We start from the raw sequence: 16,819 nt of genomic DNA on the forward strand, positions 1-16,819 counted from the left end.
ATGGAATGGCCACCAACTTGTCTCTGCCCAGCAGTACAGGTGTCAGGAAGCTGTTGCCCTGGTAGACGACGGATTCGCGCCCTCCTGTCGGCATGATGAAGGAGGTATGCCGGCCGGAGTGGCCGTGCGGTTCTAGGCGCTACAGTCTGCTACCAAGCGACCGCTACGGTCGCAGGTTCGAATCCTGCCTCGGGCATGGATGTGTGTGATGTCCTTAGGTTAGTTAGGTTTAAGTAGTTCTAAGTTCTAGGTGACTGATGACCTCAGAAGTTAAGGCGCATAGTGCTCCTTGAACCATTTGAAGGAGGTATCGGTGTTCATCAGCCCATGCAAAGCTCTGCCACTGTGCTAACGAACAGTGCCGATGGTCACGAGCCCACTTCAGCCGTAGTTGTCTACGTCGTGTTGTTAACATTGGCACGTGCATGGGTCGCCGTCTGCGGACGGCCAACGATGGAAGTGGTCGCTGCACTGTACTCTGCCCAGCATGAAAGTCTGATGTTAGTTCCGTCACAGTTTGCCGACTGTTCTGTTTTACCAGTCCGCCCATCCCACGACAGCCGACATCTGTAGTGAGGTATGGTAGCCTAACCCGACGACGTCTGGACGTGGTTTCATCTTGGTTTCCACACGTATTGAAGACACTCCCTACAGAACTGCTCGAAAAGCATACAAGTCGTGCAATTTCCGAAATGCTCCTACAGAGACTCCTGCACATCACCATGTGGCCTCTGTCAAACTGAAATAGATCGGGCACCTTCCCCATTGAACACACAGACACAGGCTCACTGATAGTAAGTACAGGCACCAAGCATGTGTCTAACTAGCAGTCATTCCTCGTCAGGTGTCACTGATACACTACTGGCCATTAAAATTGCTATACCAAGAAAAAATGCAGATGATAAACGGGTATTCATTGGACAAATATATTATACAAGAACTGACATGTGATTACATTTTCACGCAATTTGGGTGTATAGATCCTGAGAAGTCAGTACCCAGAACAACCACCTCTGGCCGTAATAACGGCCTTGATACGCCTGGGCATTGAGTCAAACAGAGCTTGGATGGCGTGTACAGACAGGTACAGCTGCCCATGCAGCTTCAACACGATACCACAGTTCATGAAGAGTAGTGACTGGCGTATTGTGACGAACCAGTTGCTCGGCCACTGCCGGTCAACTGCTGTTTGTGTATGAGAAATCGGTTGGAAACTTTCCTCATGTCAGTACGTTGTAAGTGTTGCCACTGGCGCCAAAGTTGTGTGAAAACTCTGAGTAGCTAATCATTTGCATATCACAGCATCTTCTTCCCGTCGGTTAAATTTCGCGTCTGTAGCACGTCATCTTCGTGGTGTAGCAATTTTAATGGTCAGTAGTGTATATTCTTGAAGGGAATGGCGGACCCATTTTCGATCAGGCGATGGATTCGTTTGTACCAAGGGTAATTCCTTTCTTATACTGTGGTTGCGTTCTTTATTTTTGTTAGGGTTTGAGCTTTTTACCTTATATTAATTTTAGTTCCCGTTCTTTTGGCTGTGAGGTGGAATTTGTGTCCATACTGAGGAAAAAACCTCCCTAAAACCTTCAGTAGGGTTATTTGTATGTTAAACTAATCTATATTAATCTTCTTGCAAATTTTGATCCTGTAATTCCTGCGGCATAACTTGTACTTGCTGGGTTCTGTCATAGTTGTTCAGTAGTGTTAATCTAGATTCTCCGTATTTTGTTGTCATATCAGTCTCTGCTCTAGTATCTGTACATATGCTACATGGTATAGATATCTCCTATTGGCTCTTGGACTAGTATTTATCGCTGTTCGTATCATTATGTTAAATATTTTTGGTGTGTGAACGTTTGAAAAAAAAAGGGCTCCAAGCACTATGGGACTTAACATCTGAGGTCATCAGTCCCCTAGAACTTAGAACTACTTAAACCTAACTAACCTAAGGACATCACACAGATCCATGCCCGAGGCAGCATTCGAACCTGCGACAGCAGCAGCAGCGCGGTTCCAGACTGAAGCGCCTAGAACCGCTCGGTCACAACGGACGGCTTGAACGTTTCATATCATCCATATCGGTGCAGCATGTTCCAGGGTTGGTATAATAAAACTGCGGTAGACATAAAGTAGATGTGGGGCTGTTGGTCCAGAACATTTTTTTTATCAATTTTAAAAGTCCTGATCGTTTTCTTTCTTTCATTATTGGTTCTGTAATAGCTTGTCATCACGGTGGAATCAAATGTTAGTCCAAGATATTTTACGTCTTTTTTCGGTTCTATGGATACTTTACAGCTTATTTCTCTGTGGTTCGTCACTTTATAATCTACATTTTCACCTCTAACCGGATTTTAAGTACATATTTGACACGTACATGAGAGGTAACTATGAACCTCAGTATCTCGTAAAAGGATAAAGAAATCAGTAAAATTTTCGGAGATCGGGATCTTAGGAATACATCGCAAGAATTTCAGCCATTTACTTGGAATCCGCGGCTCGGTTTTGGTACGAAGGAATGGGATAGGAAAAGGTTTATTTCGGGGGATGGGGGGTGGTTCCTAAGGGAACGCCCATGAAGTAATTGTGTTTCCAAAAGGCACTTAAGACTCACCGTAGGCATCAAATGCAAAAAGACTCAACTGAGTCGCTCCGATTGCCTAAGCAGGAGGAAATTTGTAACATTGATACTTTGGCCCCATACTGTTGGATAGTGACACTAAGAAGGGCGTTCTGTGGGGTATACAAATGGTCCCCAGCCCAAGGACTATCCAAAACACTTGACCCTACATTTCTGACAGCAATAGAACCCGAGGTATAAGCCCCGGAAGAATCCCGTTTTCATGTGCGACGTTTTTTAATATATCAGGTAGCGCATGCTTCCCGCACGGATTCCGATATGGGCGACTGCGTTGCCGCAGCGTGTACGCAACGTAGCGAGGCTCCTATGCAGGTATATAAGCACCGACATGTAGGCAAGGGATTAGTATGGCATTCGCGTCTTCCCTCCGTGCGTGTACTATGGAGACGTTATTACCAACTGTGTCAGAGCAGTACCAACGTGCTGTTATTCTTCTCTTGGATGCCGAAGGACGAATACCGGGAGGCATCCATTGGAGAATGAGGAATGTGTGCGGTTAAGGCGAAACCGCCGGGGAAACTTCGACAGACAATCTTACTGCTTCATGACAGCGCACGTCCCCATATCGCGAATGTCGTAGCGCAGAAGTTATGCCAGCTCAAGTGCCGTCGGTGGAATGACAGCCTCATTGCTCACGGCGATTTTTTCTGACTGGCATACCGATTCTGGACAGTACGGCGGCCGTCTGACTGTCCCCCCCCCACCCTTATATCTGATGGGGAGGACAATAATAACTGGTCACTGCTACGTTAGCAAGTTTGAGTAGAGGAACTGTAATTTATCGTAAGGATTATGTGAGTGGTGTTTTTGACAGACAGATTTCAAGTAACGGTAGTTTTATACGTTTACTCGCTCTATAGAGGAGATCACTTTTATTGTGTCTCACTGTTTAGAGGCACAAAACGCGTGGGTGTTTTCAGCTCTTTACTAAATGCAAATAAGTAGGAGGCCGAGTCGATAGGAGCTGAAGGAGTCCAGGTTGCAATAATATGCGGTTCGGCACACTGTTAGAGAGAAGGATTACTATTCAGGAAACACGTAGTACAATGAAATTACTTATCTTCAGTAGTTTGTAGGACTGCAGCTGCGGCTATGAACTGACTGTCTTATAACATGGAATACCGTGAACTAATACAACATATTCCCAGGGACTAAGCCTGATACGCCCTCCTCAGAGAATCAGTGCAAACGTTGCAGAACTGGCTGAGGGCCGATTATGAAAGTGCGTCTGCGTGGGTTGAAGTCTAGCTAAGAAGTGCACGAGGCACACTCCAGTTCCGCCGATCTGCACAGCCCGCTGGAGTGCGCTGTGCTCGGCAGACGAGGGGCTGCCGACCTTGCGTTGGCGCGGCGTTGCAGTAGTATCTGTGGCAATGATACTACAACTTTCAATATCACCAGAACGATATTCATTCAGAGCATGTTCACCAAAAATGGAATCTCTCTTTTTCAGTCTCCACATGTTTTCGTGTTAAGTCAGTGTAGCAGTTCTATCCTTTTCTGATTGGTCTTCATATACATTGTCACAAAAAAAGTAACATGAAGCAGTATACATTCCACTTTTTTCTAAAGATTGAATCTCGTCTTTAATTCTTGGATGTGAGGTCCGTCAGTTATGCAAAACACCGTTTTTTCTCAGTATCCAAACACGTTGCTGCACCACTGTGCCATCATCGTTGGATTTTCGTTTTTATTTATTCTGGAATGTGAGCATTTTTGTTAAATGATTATAAAATTATGTGCATCTTTAGTTCAAACAACATATAGTTCCTTTTTGTAAATACCTTTACGTTTGGTGTGCATGAATTTTCTGGATCAATTGTGTGTTAATTACTAGAGGTAGCTTGCAATCTGCAACCAAACGATGTTAATGAGAAAGTTTTCTGCTGGAAGTTAACCTATCTTCTAGAACGTAATTTAGTTTGTCGCACCGTTTCCGCCCCTATATTCGTTTTTACTTACCTTTTCGTGTGCGAAGCACTTGCATTCTCCGCATGATGCTGAGGTGTTGTGATGCACACGCAACTATAACAAGTATTTTCCACAAATAACGTAGTAAAACACTCTTCACTTCAGCAAAACACAGTGTGATTGTGGTTTGTTGTGTGTCCCAGCGCAGTCACTGTTCATTTGTTCACCAGAGAGTTCGGCGTCAAATTTGAATTTTGTTTCCATTTTATCTTTGTATGTGTACGTGTGCGTCTGTGTGTGTATGTGTTTTCTGTGCGCTTCTTAGCTGTGTGTGTTCTCTTTTATATGGTATTGATTTTGTGTGTAAATGGTGCGTCTTTGCAGATTTTAGTGTCTCATTTTTTAGCGCGCGCGCGCGCGTGTGTGTGTCTACATCTACATCTACATTTATACTCCGCAAGCCACCCAACGGTGTGTGGCGGAGGGCACTTTACGTGCCACTGTCATTACCTCCCTTTCCTGTTCCAGTCGCGTATGGTTCGCGGGAAGAACGACTGTCCGAAAGCCTCTGTGCGCGCTCTAATCTCTCTAATTTTACATTCGTGATCTCCTCGGGAGGTATAAGTAGGGGGAAGCAATATATTCGATACCTCATCCAGAAACGCACCCTCTCGAAACCTGGCGAGCAAGCTGCCCTGCGATGCAGAGCGCCTCTCTTGCAGAGTCCGCCACTTGAGTTTGTTAAACATCTCCGTAACGCTATCACGGTTACCAAATAACCCTGTAACGAAACGCGCCTCTCTTCTTGTGTGTGTAGATGTGTGGCTGTGTGTGTGTGTGTGCGTATGTGCGCGTGTGAGTATTTACAAAAAGAAACGATCTGTTGTTTGAACTAAAAATGCACATAATTTTATAATCATTTAACAGAAATGTTCACATTGAAGAATTAAAAAAACGAAAACCCACTGATGGTGGCACAGGGGTCCCGTAACATGTTTGGGTACTGAGAGAAAATGGTGTTTTGCATAACTGAAGGACCTCACTTCCAACAATTTTAACTGCTAATACGGCCAACAATGCTGAAAGGAGTACAATGGGTCGCACTTGTATGTGGCACCAGAATAAGATAAGAATATCAATAAATTAAAATGAAACTAGTATATTATAAACGACAAATGTCTCTGATAGGCTCGATAATGTGGATTGCTGACTGTGCGCGACCGTAGAGCCAGAGACACTGTTTCTGGTCTGAGAATGCAGTGTTGGAGAGAGCTGGGCGCACACTTGTAGGCAGCTGCGTGTGAGGGAAAGACGGTGGGGTGGGCGGCTTCTGTGGTGTGCTGTGTGAAGTCACCAAGAGTCAGATCAATGCAGGTATGTCGATATTGTTGAACATGGAAGCAGAAGTCTTCATGTATGCGAGGTAAAAATTCTCAATAATTACGATTTCTGTTTTTGCCAGAGCGTTAGTATAGGTGAGTTGGCTGACAATTTGTTATTGTTGAGTAACCCCACGATGTACGTAAACGGTTTTCACAGAAAGTCTAGTTAGGTATTTCATTTTTGTAATGATTTTAAGATTTGTTAACAGAGCTATGTGTAATTTGATGATTTGCATTTACGTTGGATTAGTGAAGTTAGATAATACTTGCTGTTTAAATCTCATTGTTTGTGAATCAATTGTGAGTAATGTAACTTCAATTTCCAGATCTGTTTGAAGAGGCAAACTTAATTTGCAACATAATTCTGCTGATACAGTGAGTGCTAGTAATCCATCATAATCAGCAACGCCTCCCGGTCCAGGTCATATATTTTTCAAAGAATTTGGAATTTCTTAAATGTTCTAGTTTATCAGCCAAATGAATTTCATGTGCATTTCAAGTATTATGGCCAGCATTGCACTCTGCTGAGCCTGTAGTTAGTATATTTATTTTTCTTTATGAGAAACCAGAACATACGTGTTCCACCGTTGCTGCTTTAGAGATAAGACAATTTAATTTAATTGTTACGTGTACAGGGACCAAACTTATTGGTTTTTTAACAGGGCTTTAGCATTGAGTGGTAAAGGGGGTGAATGTATTTTGCAGTGACTGTTGCTTTATTGGTATTGAGAGTTGCATTACCCAATCGATTCGTGTTAAGTTTTGCTAACAATTACACAGACTAAGAACACTACTTGCACTTACAACACGCCACACGACAATTCGAGTTCAGTAGTCATTCCACGGATCAGACATTCATTCAACTTTTTAAGGAACGTTACAATGTGGACACCTACATTTACATCTACATGATTACTCTGCTATTCACAATAAAGTGCCTGGAAGAGGGTTGAGTGAACCACCTTCAAGCTGTCTCTCTACCGTTCCACTCTCCAACGGCGCGCGGGAAAAACGAGCGCTTCAGTTTTTCTGTGCGAGCCCTGATTTCTCTTATTTTATCATGTTAATCATTTCTCTCTATGTAGGTGGGTGGCAACAGAACGTTTTCGCAACCGGAGGAGAAAACTGGTGATTGAAATTTTATGAGAAGATCCCGATCGGAACGAAACACACCTTTGTTTTAATTATTGCCACTCCAATCATGTCTGTTGCACTATCTACCCAATTTCGCGATAATACTGCCCTTCTTTGTACTTTTTCGATGTCATCCGTCAGTCCCACCTGATGCGGATCCCACACTGCACAGCAATACTCCAGAATAGGGCGGACAAGCGTGGTGTAAGCAGTCTCTTTAGTACACCCGTAGCACCTTCCAAGTGTTCTGCCAAAGAATCGCAGACTTTGGTTTTTTCTATCCACAACATTATCTATGTGATCGTTCCAATTTATTTTATTTGTAATTGTAACCCCTAAGTATTTAGTCGAATTTACAGCCCTCATTTGTGTGACATCGCGTAATCGAAATTTAGCTGATTTCTTTTAGCACTCATGTGAATAACTTCAGGTTCAATTGCCACTTTTCGCACCATGTAGATTTCTTATCTAAATAATTTTGCAATTCGTTTTGGTCTTCTGATGACTTTACAAGACGGTAAATGACAGCATCACCTGCAAACAATCTAAGACGGCTACTCAGATTGTCTCCTATATCGTTGATCTAGATCAGGGACAATAGAGGGCCTATAACACTTCCTTTTGGAACGCCGGATATTACTTCTGTTTTTCTTCTAGAACTACGAACCGTGACCTTTCTGACAGGAAATCACGAATCCAGTCGCACAACTAAGGCGATACTCCGTAGGCACGCAGTTTGGTTAGAAGACGCTTGTGAGGAACGGTATCGAAAGCCTTCTGGAAATCTAAAAATATGGTATCAGTCTGACATCCCCTGTCGATAGCACTCATTACTTCATGGGTATAAAGAGCTAGTTGTGTTTCACAAGAACGATAGTTTCTGAATCCGTTCTATGTGTCAGGGATTTTCTCTGCCTCGTGATGGCTGGGGGTTGTGTGCTGTCCTTAGGTTAGTTAGGTTTAAATAGTTCTAAGTTCTAGGGGACTGATGACCATAGCTGTTAAGTCCCATAGTGCTCAGAGCCATTTGAAGCCAATCGTTCTATGTGTCAATAAATCGTTTTCTTCGAGGTACTTCATAATGTTCGAAAACCATAGTGCAAATCGACATTAGCCATATGGGCCTGTAATTCAGCCGATTACTCCTAAATACCTTTTTGGGTATTGGTGTGACTTGAGAAATTTTTCAGTCTTTAGGTACGGATCTTTCTGTGAGCGAGTGGTTGTATATAATTGCTAAATATGGAGCTATTGTATTCTAAGTTTTTTTTAAAAAAAATTTGGTGTATATTTCCTGGATTTTGCTTTGCTGACAAGTACCACTGCAGCTTTGCCTACATGTAGCATATTAACAGGTGAAGCCAGGAAGTAAAAGCTGTGTTTCTGACAGAAATCTGGTCAGTTGTGTAGTTCATTAGAATGTCTTCTGTCTTGTCCAGAACTGGAGGCCGAGGTGCCCGTCTACCTGGAACACGTCTCCAACTACTCACGGAATGTTGCCCAGTTGCTCTCACATGGCGTGAGGCATATATCAGCAGCTTTGGTTCCGTTAGCATTCGACAACCTGGTAAGTGACGTTCCCCTTACTCAGTTTGTTACACGTAGGATGGGTGAGAAAATGACACACACAGCCGCGTAAGTGGTCAGTTCTGAGAGTCTGCTTCCTATGTCTGATTCACACTGTCGTTATCTTTGCGTGTCCGATTGTGACGTTAATCATCTGCAAAAGTTCTGACTCTCCCGTACGTCTACGATACTTGTAGCGTTGTTAGAGAGAGAGAATGCAAGCTGAAAACGGATAAGGACGGTGAAAAAATTCGACCCTTTCGTCTTCTTCGTAATGTGTTAGCAGTCTGCTGAGTCAGAAATTGAATTACTAGTGCAGACTTCACGAAGAATATAATAAATCCAATCCCAAAGAAAGCAGGTGTTGACAGACGTGAAAATTACCGAACTATCAGTTTAATAAGCCACGGCTGCAAAATCATAACACGAATTTATTACAGGCGAACGGAAAAACTGGTAGAAGCCGACCTCGGGGAAGATCAGTTTGGATTCCGTAGAAATGTTGGAACACGTGAGGCTATACTGACCCTACGACTTATCTTAGATAATAGATTAAGCAAAGGCAAACCTACGTTTCTAGCATTTGTAGACTTAGAGAAGGCTTTTGAGAATATTGACTGGAATACTCTCTTTCAAATTGTGAACGTGGCAGGGGTAAAATACAGGGAGCGAAAGGCTATTTACAATTTGTACAGAAAGCAGATGACAGTTATAAGAGTCGAGGGGCATGAAAGGGAAGCAGGGGTTGGGAAGGGAGTGAAACAGGGTTGTAGCCTATCCCCGATGTTATTCAATCTGTTTATTGAGCAAGCAGAAAAGGAAACAAAAGAAAAATTCAAAGTAGGAATTAAAATCCATGGAAAAGAAATAAAAACTTTGAGGTTGGCCGATGACATTGTAATTCTGTCAGAGGCAGCAAAGGACCTGGAAGAGCAGTTGATCTGAACAGTGTCTTGAAAGGAGGATATAAGATGAACATCAACAAAAGGAAAACGAGGATAATGGAATGTAATCAAATTAAATTGGGTGATGCTGAGGGAATTAGATTAGGAAATGAGACACTTAAAGCAGTAAATGAGTTTTGCTATTTGGGGAGCAAAATAACTGATGATGGTCGAAATAGAGAGAATATAAAATGTAGACTGGCAATGGCAAGGAAAGCGCTTCTGAAGAAGAGAAATTTGTCAACATCGAGTATAGATTTGTCAGCAAGTCTTTTCTGAAAATATTTGTATTTAGTGTAGCCATGCATGGAAGTGAAACGTGGACGATAAATAGTTTAGACAATAAGAGAATAGAAGCTTTCGAAATGTGGTGCTACAGAAGAATGCTGAAGATTAGATGGGTAGATCCCATAACTGACGACGAGGTATTGAATAGAATTGGAGAAAAGAGAAATTTGTGGCACAACTTGACTAGAAGAAGGGATCGGTTGGTAGGGCATATTCTGAGGCATCAAGGGATCACCAATTTAGTATTGGGGGGCAGTGTGGGGAGGGTAAAAATCGTAGAGGGAGACCAAGAGATGAATACACTAAACAGATTCAGAAGGATGTAGGGTGCAGTAGGAACTGGGAGATGAAGAAACTTGGACAGGATAGAGTAGCATGGAGAGCTGCATTAAACCAGGCTCTGGACTGAAGACCACACACACATATATAAAAAAGAAGAAGCAAAAGGTATGCCCGAAGCCTAATGTCTCTGTTCTTTCTAAAACACAGTAAATAATTCACCAGTTTCTTTATGAACAGCAAATGTCGGATATTAACAAAGACATAGATGAATAAATATATTTATAAGCGCGCTGCAACCGTTTTTTCGTGTAACTGTGGAGTACTTATGGTCTGATGCCATCGATAGCAATCAGCCACTTTGACCTCCAATAACTCATGTACTATTTACGTTACATGCCTGTAATTCGTACCAATTTAGGTTTACACTAATAGCTTTCTAAAAACATGGCGATCGAGAAAATCGGATGAAGCTTTTATACTTTGGAAATTCGTTGCTGGGTGTTACTTGTATAATTGAGCGTCAGATACTAAACTTTAAACTAACAAAGATATTGAAAAACTGATTACAACATCCGAATCTTAGCGCAAATAATGGTAATCTACATGTTTCTTTTTGAGAAATCATAGTTCATGTGGCTACTATTAATTTCTGTACGAACTGTGAAATGTCTGCCATTAAGGTTTCACAAAGTCCGCCATCTTTGGCACTCGAGGTCGCCACAACTCGCCCGTTACCTCACTACTTCTCGAGCTTGGACCGTTCACAGTTTCTATTTTGCTTTTTATTTCACTGTACAGTACACCTTCTTCCTGTTTTCGTGCTTGATCTATGTTCAGCTTTTGACAGTCTGTACACTGGGCCCCCTTACCACTAGTTCTGAGGCGGATGCGATGGGGAGTTTCCCATGTAAGAAGCAACGCGAACCATATGTTAATTAGTTGCTCTTCCGCGGTGCACGTAATACTGAGGGAAACAACTGTTTCACACCGACCACGGCACGCAGTACACCCTCATTCCCGTGGCACGACAAACACACTCTCGTTCTCAGTCCAGACTCTTTGTTGATGTTTTTTCTCTGTCGATCTATCGGTATGTTTCTACAGCTCAACGTATCTCGCTTAAAATTACACTTTCAAAACTTGACGAATACATCGATTTATATTGTAACACAAAATTGCAACCTCACATTATTCTGTTCAATTGAAAATTTTTAAATAACGTGTTAATAAACGTGCAAGTACACAGCACCAGAAAAAATGAAAATAGAAATTACACTCACGACGACGACATCTCGAGCCAATGTTTGAAACCATGTATCCAGCCTCGCTTATCCGCATAACAAACAGGTTATATTCAAGGAAAAGGAGCTCGTGAACAGTTTCTCAACGTACGACAAGGAATTGCGAAACCTTTGTGTTCTTGTCTTGTCTGCTTCCGTGACTATAGGAAAGTCTTTGACTGCATTGTCTGGGAAAAGTTGTGACAGGTACTTCAGAGTTTGGTGTCTCACCGTACTTGACAGTACTGATCAGAGGTTCACACAATAATCACCTCGCAGATTCGAAGACAAGTGCTGGTACATCTGATTTCTTCAGCGTATCAAAAAGAGTCAGAGAGGCTTGAGTTCTATGCCCCCAACTGTACAATATTTATACAGAAAATTTTATAAGGAATGGTGGTGATGGCTGGACTAAAGCCATCTCAATTGCTGGTAGAATTTTTAACAAGCTCCAATTTTCTGTGGACACCCTACCTGTACACAGCAGCGAAAATGAAGTTTCTGAGCTGTTAACAACAGCAAAGGACATTAGTCTATCATATGGGTTGGACCTCAATCTCAAGAAGACGAAATTCATAATAAGTGAACGAGGAGTATAGGTACAGCTCACAGGTCGATTAAAGGAACTGGAAGTCTTTCATCTATCTTGTGTCAAACATCTGTGACACGGCAAGGTGTGAAGATGAGATAAGCAGACGGATCACGCTAGAGCGAGTGACTATGAAGGAAATAACCGTGATTTCGCAGAACAGAACAATAACGAATATCTCAAACTTGCGACTTGTTGGAAGACTCGTGTTTTCCCTTTAGTTTTATGGTTGCAAGTAGCGTTGTTGGCCGAATATTGATAAGCCCAAATATCGATATACCTCCCAAAATGTTTCGATATATATCGGTGACATATCTTTCCCAGCTGTTTCGATATCGCTATGACAATATGGAGTGGTGATATTTTTATCTATACACTACTGGCCATTAAAATGGCTACACCAAGAAGAAATGCAGATGATAAACGGATATTCATTGGACAAATATATGATACTAAAAACGACATGTGATTACATTTTCACGCAGTTTGGGAGCATAGATCCTGAGAAATCAGTACCCAGAACAATCACCAATCACCTCTGGCCGTAATAACGGCCGTGATACGCTTGGGCATTGAGTCAGAGCTTGAATGGCGTGTATATTTACAGCTGCTCATGCAGCTTCAACCCGATACCACAGTTCATCAAGAGTAGTGACTGGCGTATTATGACGACACAGTAGCACGGCCAACATTGACCAGACGCTTTCAATTGGTGAGACATCAGGAGAATGTGCTGGCCAGGGCAGCAGTCGAACATTTTGCAGGACCTGCAACTTGCGGTCGTGCATTATCCTGCTGAAATGTAGGGTTTCGCAGGGATCGAATGAAGGGTAGATGCACGGGTCGTAACATTATCTGAAACGTAACGCCCACTGTTCAAAGTGCCGTCAATACGAACAAGAGGTCACCGAGACGTGTAACCAATGGAACTCCATACCATCACGCCGTGTGGTACGCCAGTATGGCGATGACGAATACACGCTTCCAATGTGCGTTCACCGCAATGTCGCCAAACACGGATGCGACCATCGTGATGCTGTAAACGGAATCTGGATTCATCCGAAAAAATGACGTTTTACCATTCGTGTACCCAGGTTCGTCGCTGAGTACACCATCACAGGCGCTCCTGTCTGTGATACAGCGTCAAGGGTAACCGCAGCCATGGTCTCCAAGCTGATAGTCTATGCTGCTGAAAACGTCGTCGAACTGTTCGTGCAGATGGTTGTTGTCTTGCAAACGTCCCCATCTGTTGGCTGAGGGATCGAGACGTGGCTGCACGATCCGTTACAGCCATGCGGATAAGATGCCTGTCATCTCGACTGTTAGTGATACTAGGCCGTTGGGATGCAGCACGGCGTTCCGTATTACCCTCCTGAACCTACCAATTCCATATTGGATCTCGACCAACGCGAGCAGCAATGTCGCGGTACGATAAACCGCAATCGCGATAGTCTACAACCCGACCTTTATCACAGTCGGAAACGTGATGGTACGCATTTTTCCTCCTTACACGAGGCATCACAACAACGTTTCACCAGGCAACGCCGGTCATCTGCTGTTTGTGTATGAGAAATCGGTTTTCTCATGGCAGCACGTTGTAGGTGTCACCACCGCTGCCAACCTTGTGCGAATGGTCTGAAAAGCTAATAATTTGCATATCACAGCATCTTCTTCCTGTCAGTTAAATTTCGCGTGCGTAGCACGTCATCTTCGTGGTGTAGCAATTTTAATGGCCAGTAGTGTATGAAGCTGTTGTTTCCAAATTGTAGTAAAACATAATTTTACTTTCACTGTGTGAAGGGGTCTTACTACTTTTCGAGCTCCCATCACCTGCAGTATTTCTCTTTGACTCCCTTCACCGAAGTATAGGTGGCACAAAGAAGAAGTCCGAATGCACTAGCTGATGGTTGGGTCAATTAAACAACAAGATTTCCGATGTTGAGAGATAGCACACCAGCTGTGTGCTATTTATTCATATCGGCATTCTTAAAAACAGTTTGAAACAGATGATCACAATGTAATTGACGCGATTCGGCGGAGACGTGTGTGTGTGTGTGTGTGTGGGGGGGGGGGGGGGAGGGATGGGTATGCTGACGTAATCGGCGCTACCAACAGAAACTGCAACGTTTAACTTCATCACGCAAATTTGACACTACAGCTGCCAGGGCGCTGGCGTTTGCAGAAATGGGAAAAAACAGGGAAGTCGACAAGGAGTGTTCTGGGCAAATCCGATATGCGACGAAACCCAACGACGGAGCCATCGGTCACCTTTTATTGTGATGATGATGTTTGGTTTGTGGGGCGCTCAACTGCGTAGCACCTTTTATTGTGCCTCTTACATTCAGTTAGCAAAGTGGTTATCACCAAGCGTGAACGTGCATCGTTTTCTTTTCAATTCTCGCTATAAGGGTGAAAAGCTGGTAGCTAGCTTGTTGATGTACAGAGTATCAAATTACAAATCAATACTTAAATATATAGATCTAAAACCGGCAGTATTTTTACAATATGCACCCGATATATTTATAGGCTCGTACGTATCCACGTTTTCCGTCGATATATCGACACATTTTTCGATAAGTCGGTGGCCTGTAACGATATTTTTTTAATATCAATATATCGGTTTTCCGATATTTTTGAAAATATCAACACTCCTAGTTGCGAGACACGCTCTCTTAAAGCGAGAGACTAAGAGCGCATCGAAGCGTTTGAGCTTTGGTGTCGGCGCACGATGCTGCACATAAAACAGACCGAAAGAAGAACAGATGAGTACATCATAGACCAACTCAGTATCTCCAGGCGCCTTTTTCTTTTGTCAACCAAAAAATTCTCCAGTTCTATGGCCAAATGTGAGAAGAGATGGAGAAAGTCTCGAGAAAATAACCATGAAAGGTCTAGGGCAAAAGACCGGAGGGAGGAGCAACGACCAGGTGCAGAGATCAAATAAAGGACATCTCTGGTCTGCCTCCCCAGAAGGTTCTGAGAGAAGCTGGTTACTGGCCATGGTGGAGACATATGGGTAGTCGGGTCACGACGCTCAGCAATCAGCACACCGATTTGTGATGGTGATGACATGATGCAAGCAGGAACATAGCTGTAGGAAAAAATAAATGTACAGTACTCATCCTGAAATAACTTTTTCGATTTATAAAGAAAGTAAAGTGGAAAACAAGGAAAAAGAAAGCACAGCAAAAAGGAAAAAAGAAAATCTAGATCGTGTTATCTTCACATACTGTTGCTACCTAGAAATAATTGGAACTCTCTTATCTGTTGTTATAGGCTGAAAATTGTCAGTACTTAATAAGACATCACTAGACACTTATTTTGGATTCAAGTTGCAATGGCTGTAGAAAACTGAGTGTTAGTCCATGTGCCGGCCACAATTTCAATGTTACGTAGTAGCGCTATCTATAAGTCTAAGTTAAGACTGGCTGCTGGTTGCGAATATTATGCCAGTAATTTGAATTATTCTCTGTGTTTCTCAGGATACGCACCCGAATGATGAGCTACTCAGTACCTGGATTAATCACGTGGAGCATATGAGGGACATGCTACACACGAAATTAAGGGGTTGGGTACAGGATATGCAATACGTCAGCGAGCAGACAGCGAATTACAAGGTGGAAGAAGACAAGATGTCGCCTGGGAAGTATATAATAAGGTATAAACCAGTGTACATTGAAACCTATGTTAGACTCAATGTTGTGTTGTGCCGGCCGGCGTGGCCGAGAGGTTCTAGGCGCTACAGTCTGGAACCGCGCGACCGCTACGGTCGCAGGTTGGAATCCTGCCTCGGGCATGGTTGTGTGTGATGTCCTTAGGTTAGTTAGGTTTAAGTAGTTCTAAGTTCTAGGGTACTGATTACCTCAGAAGTTAAGTCTCAAAGTGCACAGAGCCACTTCTTTTTTTTTTTTTTTTTTTTTTTTGTAGTGTGGTGTTCAGTCCAGAGACTGGTTTGATGCAGCTCTCCAAGTAACTCAATCCTGTGCAAGCTTCTTCATCTCCGAATAACTAATGCAACCTATATCCCTTTGAATCTGCTTAGTGTATTCATCTCTTCGTCTCCCTCTATGAATTTTACCCTCCGCGCTTCCCTGCAGTACTAAATTGGAGATCCCTTGATGACTCAGAACGTGTCCTACCAACCAATCCCTTCCAGTCAAGTTGTGCCACAATTCTATTCAGTACCTCCTCATTAATTACGTGATCTACCCATCTGATCTTCAGCATTCTTCCTTAGCGCCATATTTCGAATGCTTCTATTCTCTTCATGTCTAAACTACTTATCCAAACTATTTTATCAAACTTTCTAAACTATTTTATCATACTCATTATGACTCTTGAATCAATTTTTGCTTAACTGTTACACAAACTGCTGAGGTTATTTAATTCAGGATAGAGCAAACAAACGTTAGTAATGGACGATATTGAAGGAGATGGTTACAGCAACTGGTCATTACGGGATTCAGCTTGGTCTTAAATTTTTTATATTGTATTTTGTCTTCAAATGGGTCACATGATATGCAACAGATGAGCAGAGCAAACTATTATAATGAACGGTGCTACTACTTTTACCAGAGGGAGTACTGTTGCTTTCGTGTACTACCTATGTTTTTATAATTCATCTAAACAATGATGTCTTGGGCAAACCTCTGGCTACACTGGCAGTCGTAGTTAGGTCAACAGTTCAGCGGCATCGATGTTGCTTGGCTGCTAATGGGGGTCATTTTAAACACGTAAAATAACCCTCCACTCGTGCAAGAATTGTAACGGAATGTCATTTTGTTCTGTTAATACTATCGACGAGT

General features: G+C 42.8%; 1 protein-coding gene across 1 annotated transcript in view; it reads left to right on the forward strand.

Annotated features, from left to right (window-relative positions):
* Positions 1 to 16,819, forward strand: part of LOC124717190 — an 86,731-nt gene that overhangs the window by 46,489 nt on the left and 23,423 nt on the right. The window contains exons 4-5 of the mRNA XM_047243968.1: positions 8,505 to 8,632; positions 15,497 to 15,672. Coding sequence (XP_047099924.1) covers positions 8,505 to 8,632; positions 15,497 to 15,672 — 304 coding nt within the window. The remainder of the gene's footprint in view (positions 1 to 8,504; positions 8,633 to 15,496; positions 15,673 to 16,819) is intronic.

This window comes from Schistocerca piceifrons, chromosome 9 (genome assembly GCF_021461385.2).
Source record: "Schistocerca piceifrons isolate TAMUIC-IGC-003096 chromosome 9, iqSchPice1.1, whole genome shotgun sequence".
NCBI classification, from domain to species: domain Eukaryota; kingdom Metazoa; phylum Arthropoda; class Insecta; order Orthoptera; family Acrididae; genus Schistocerca; species Schistocerca piceifrons.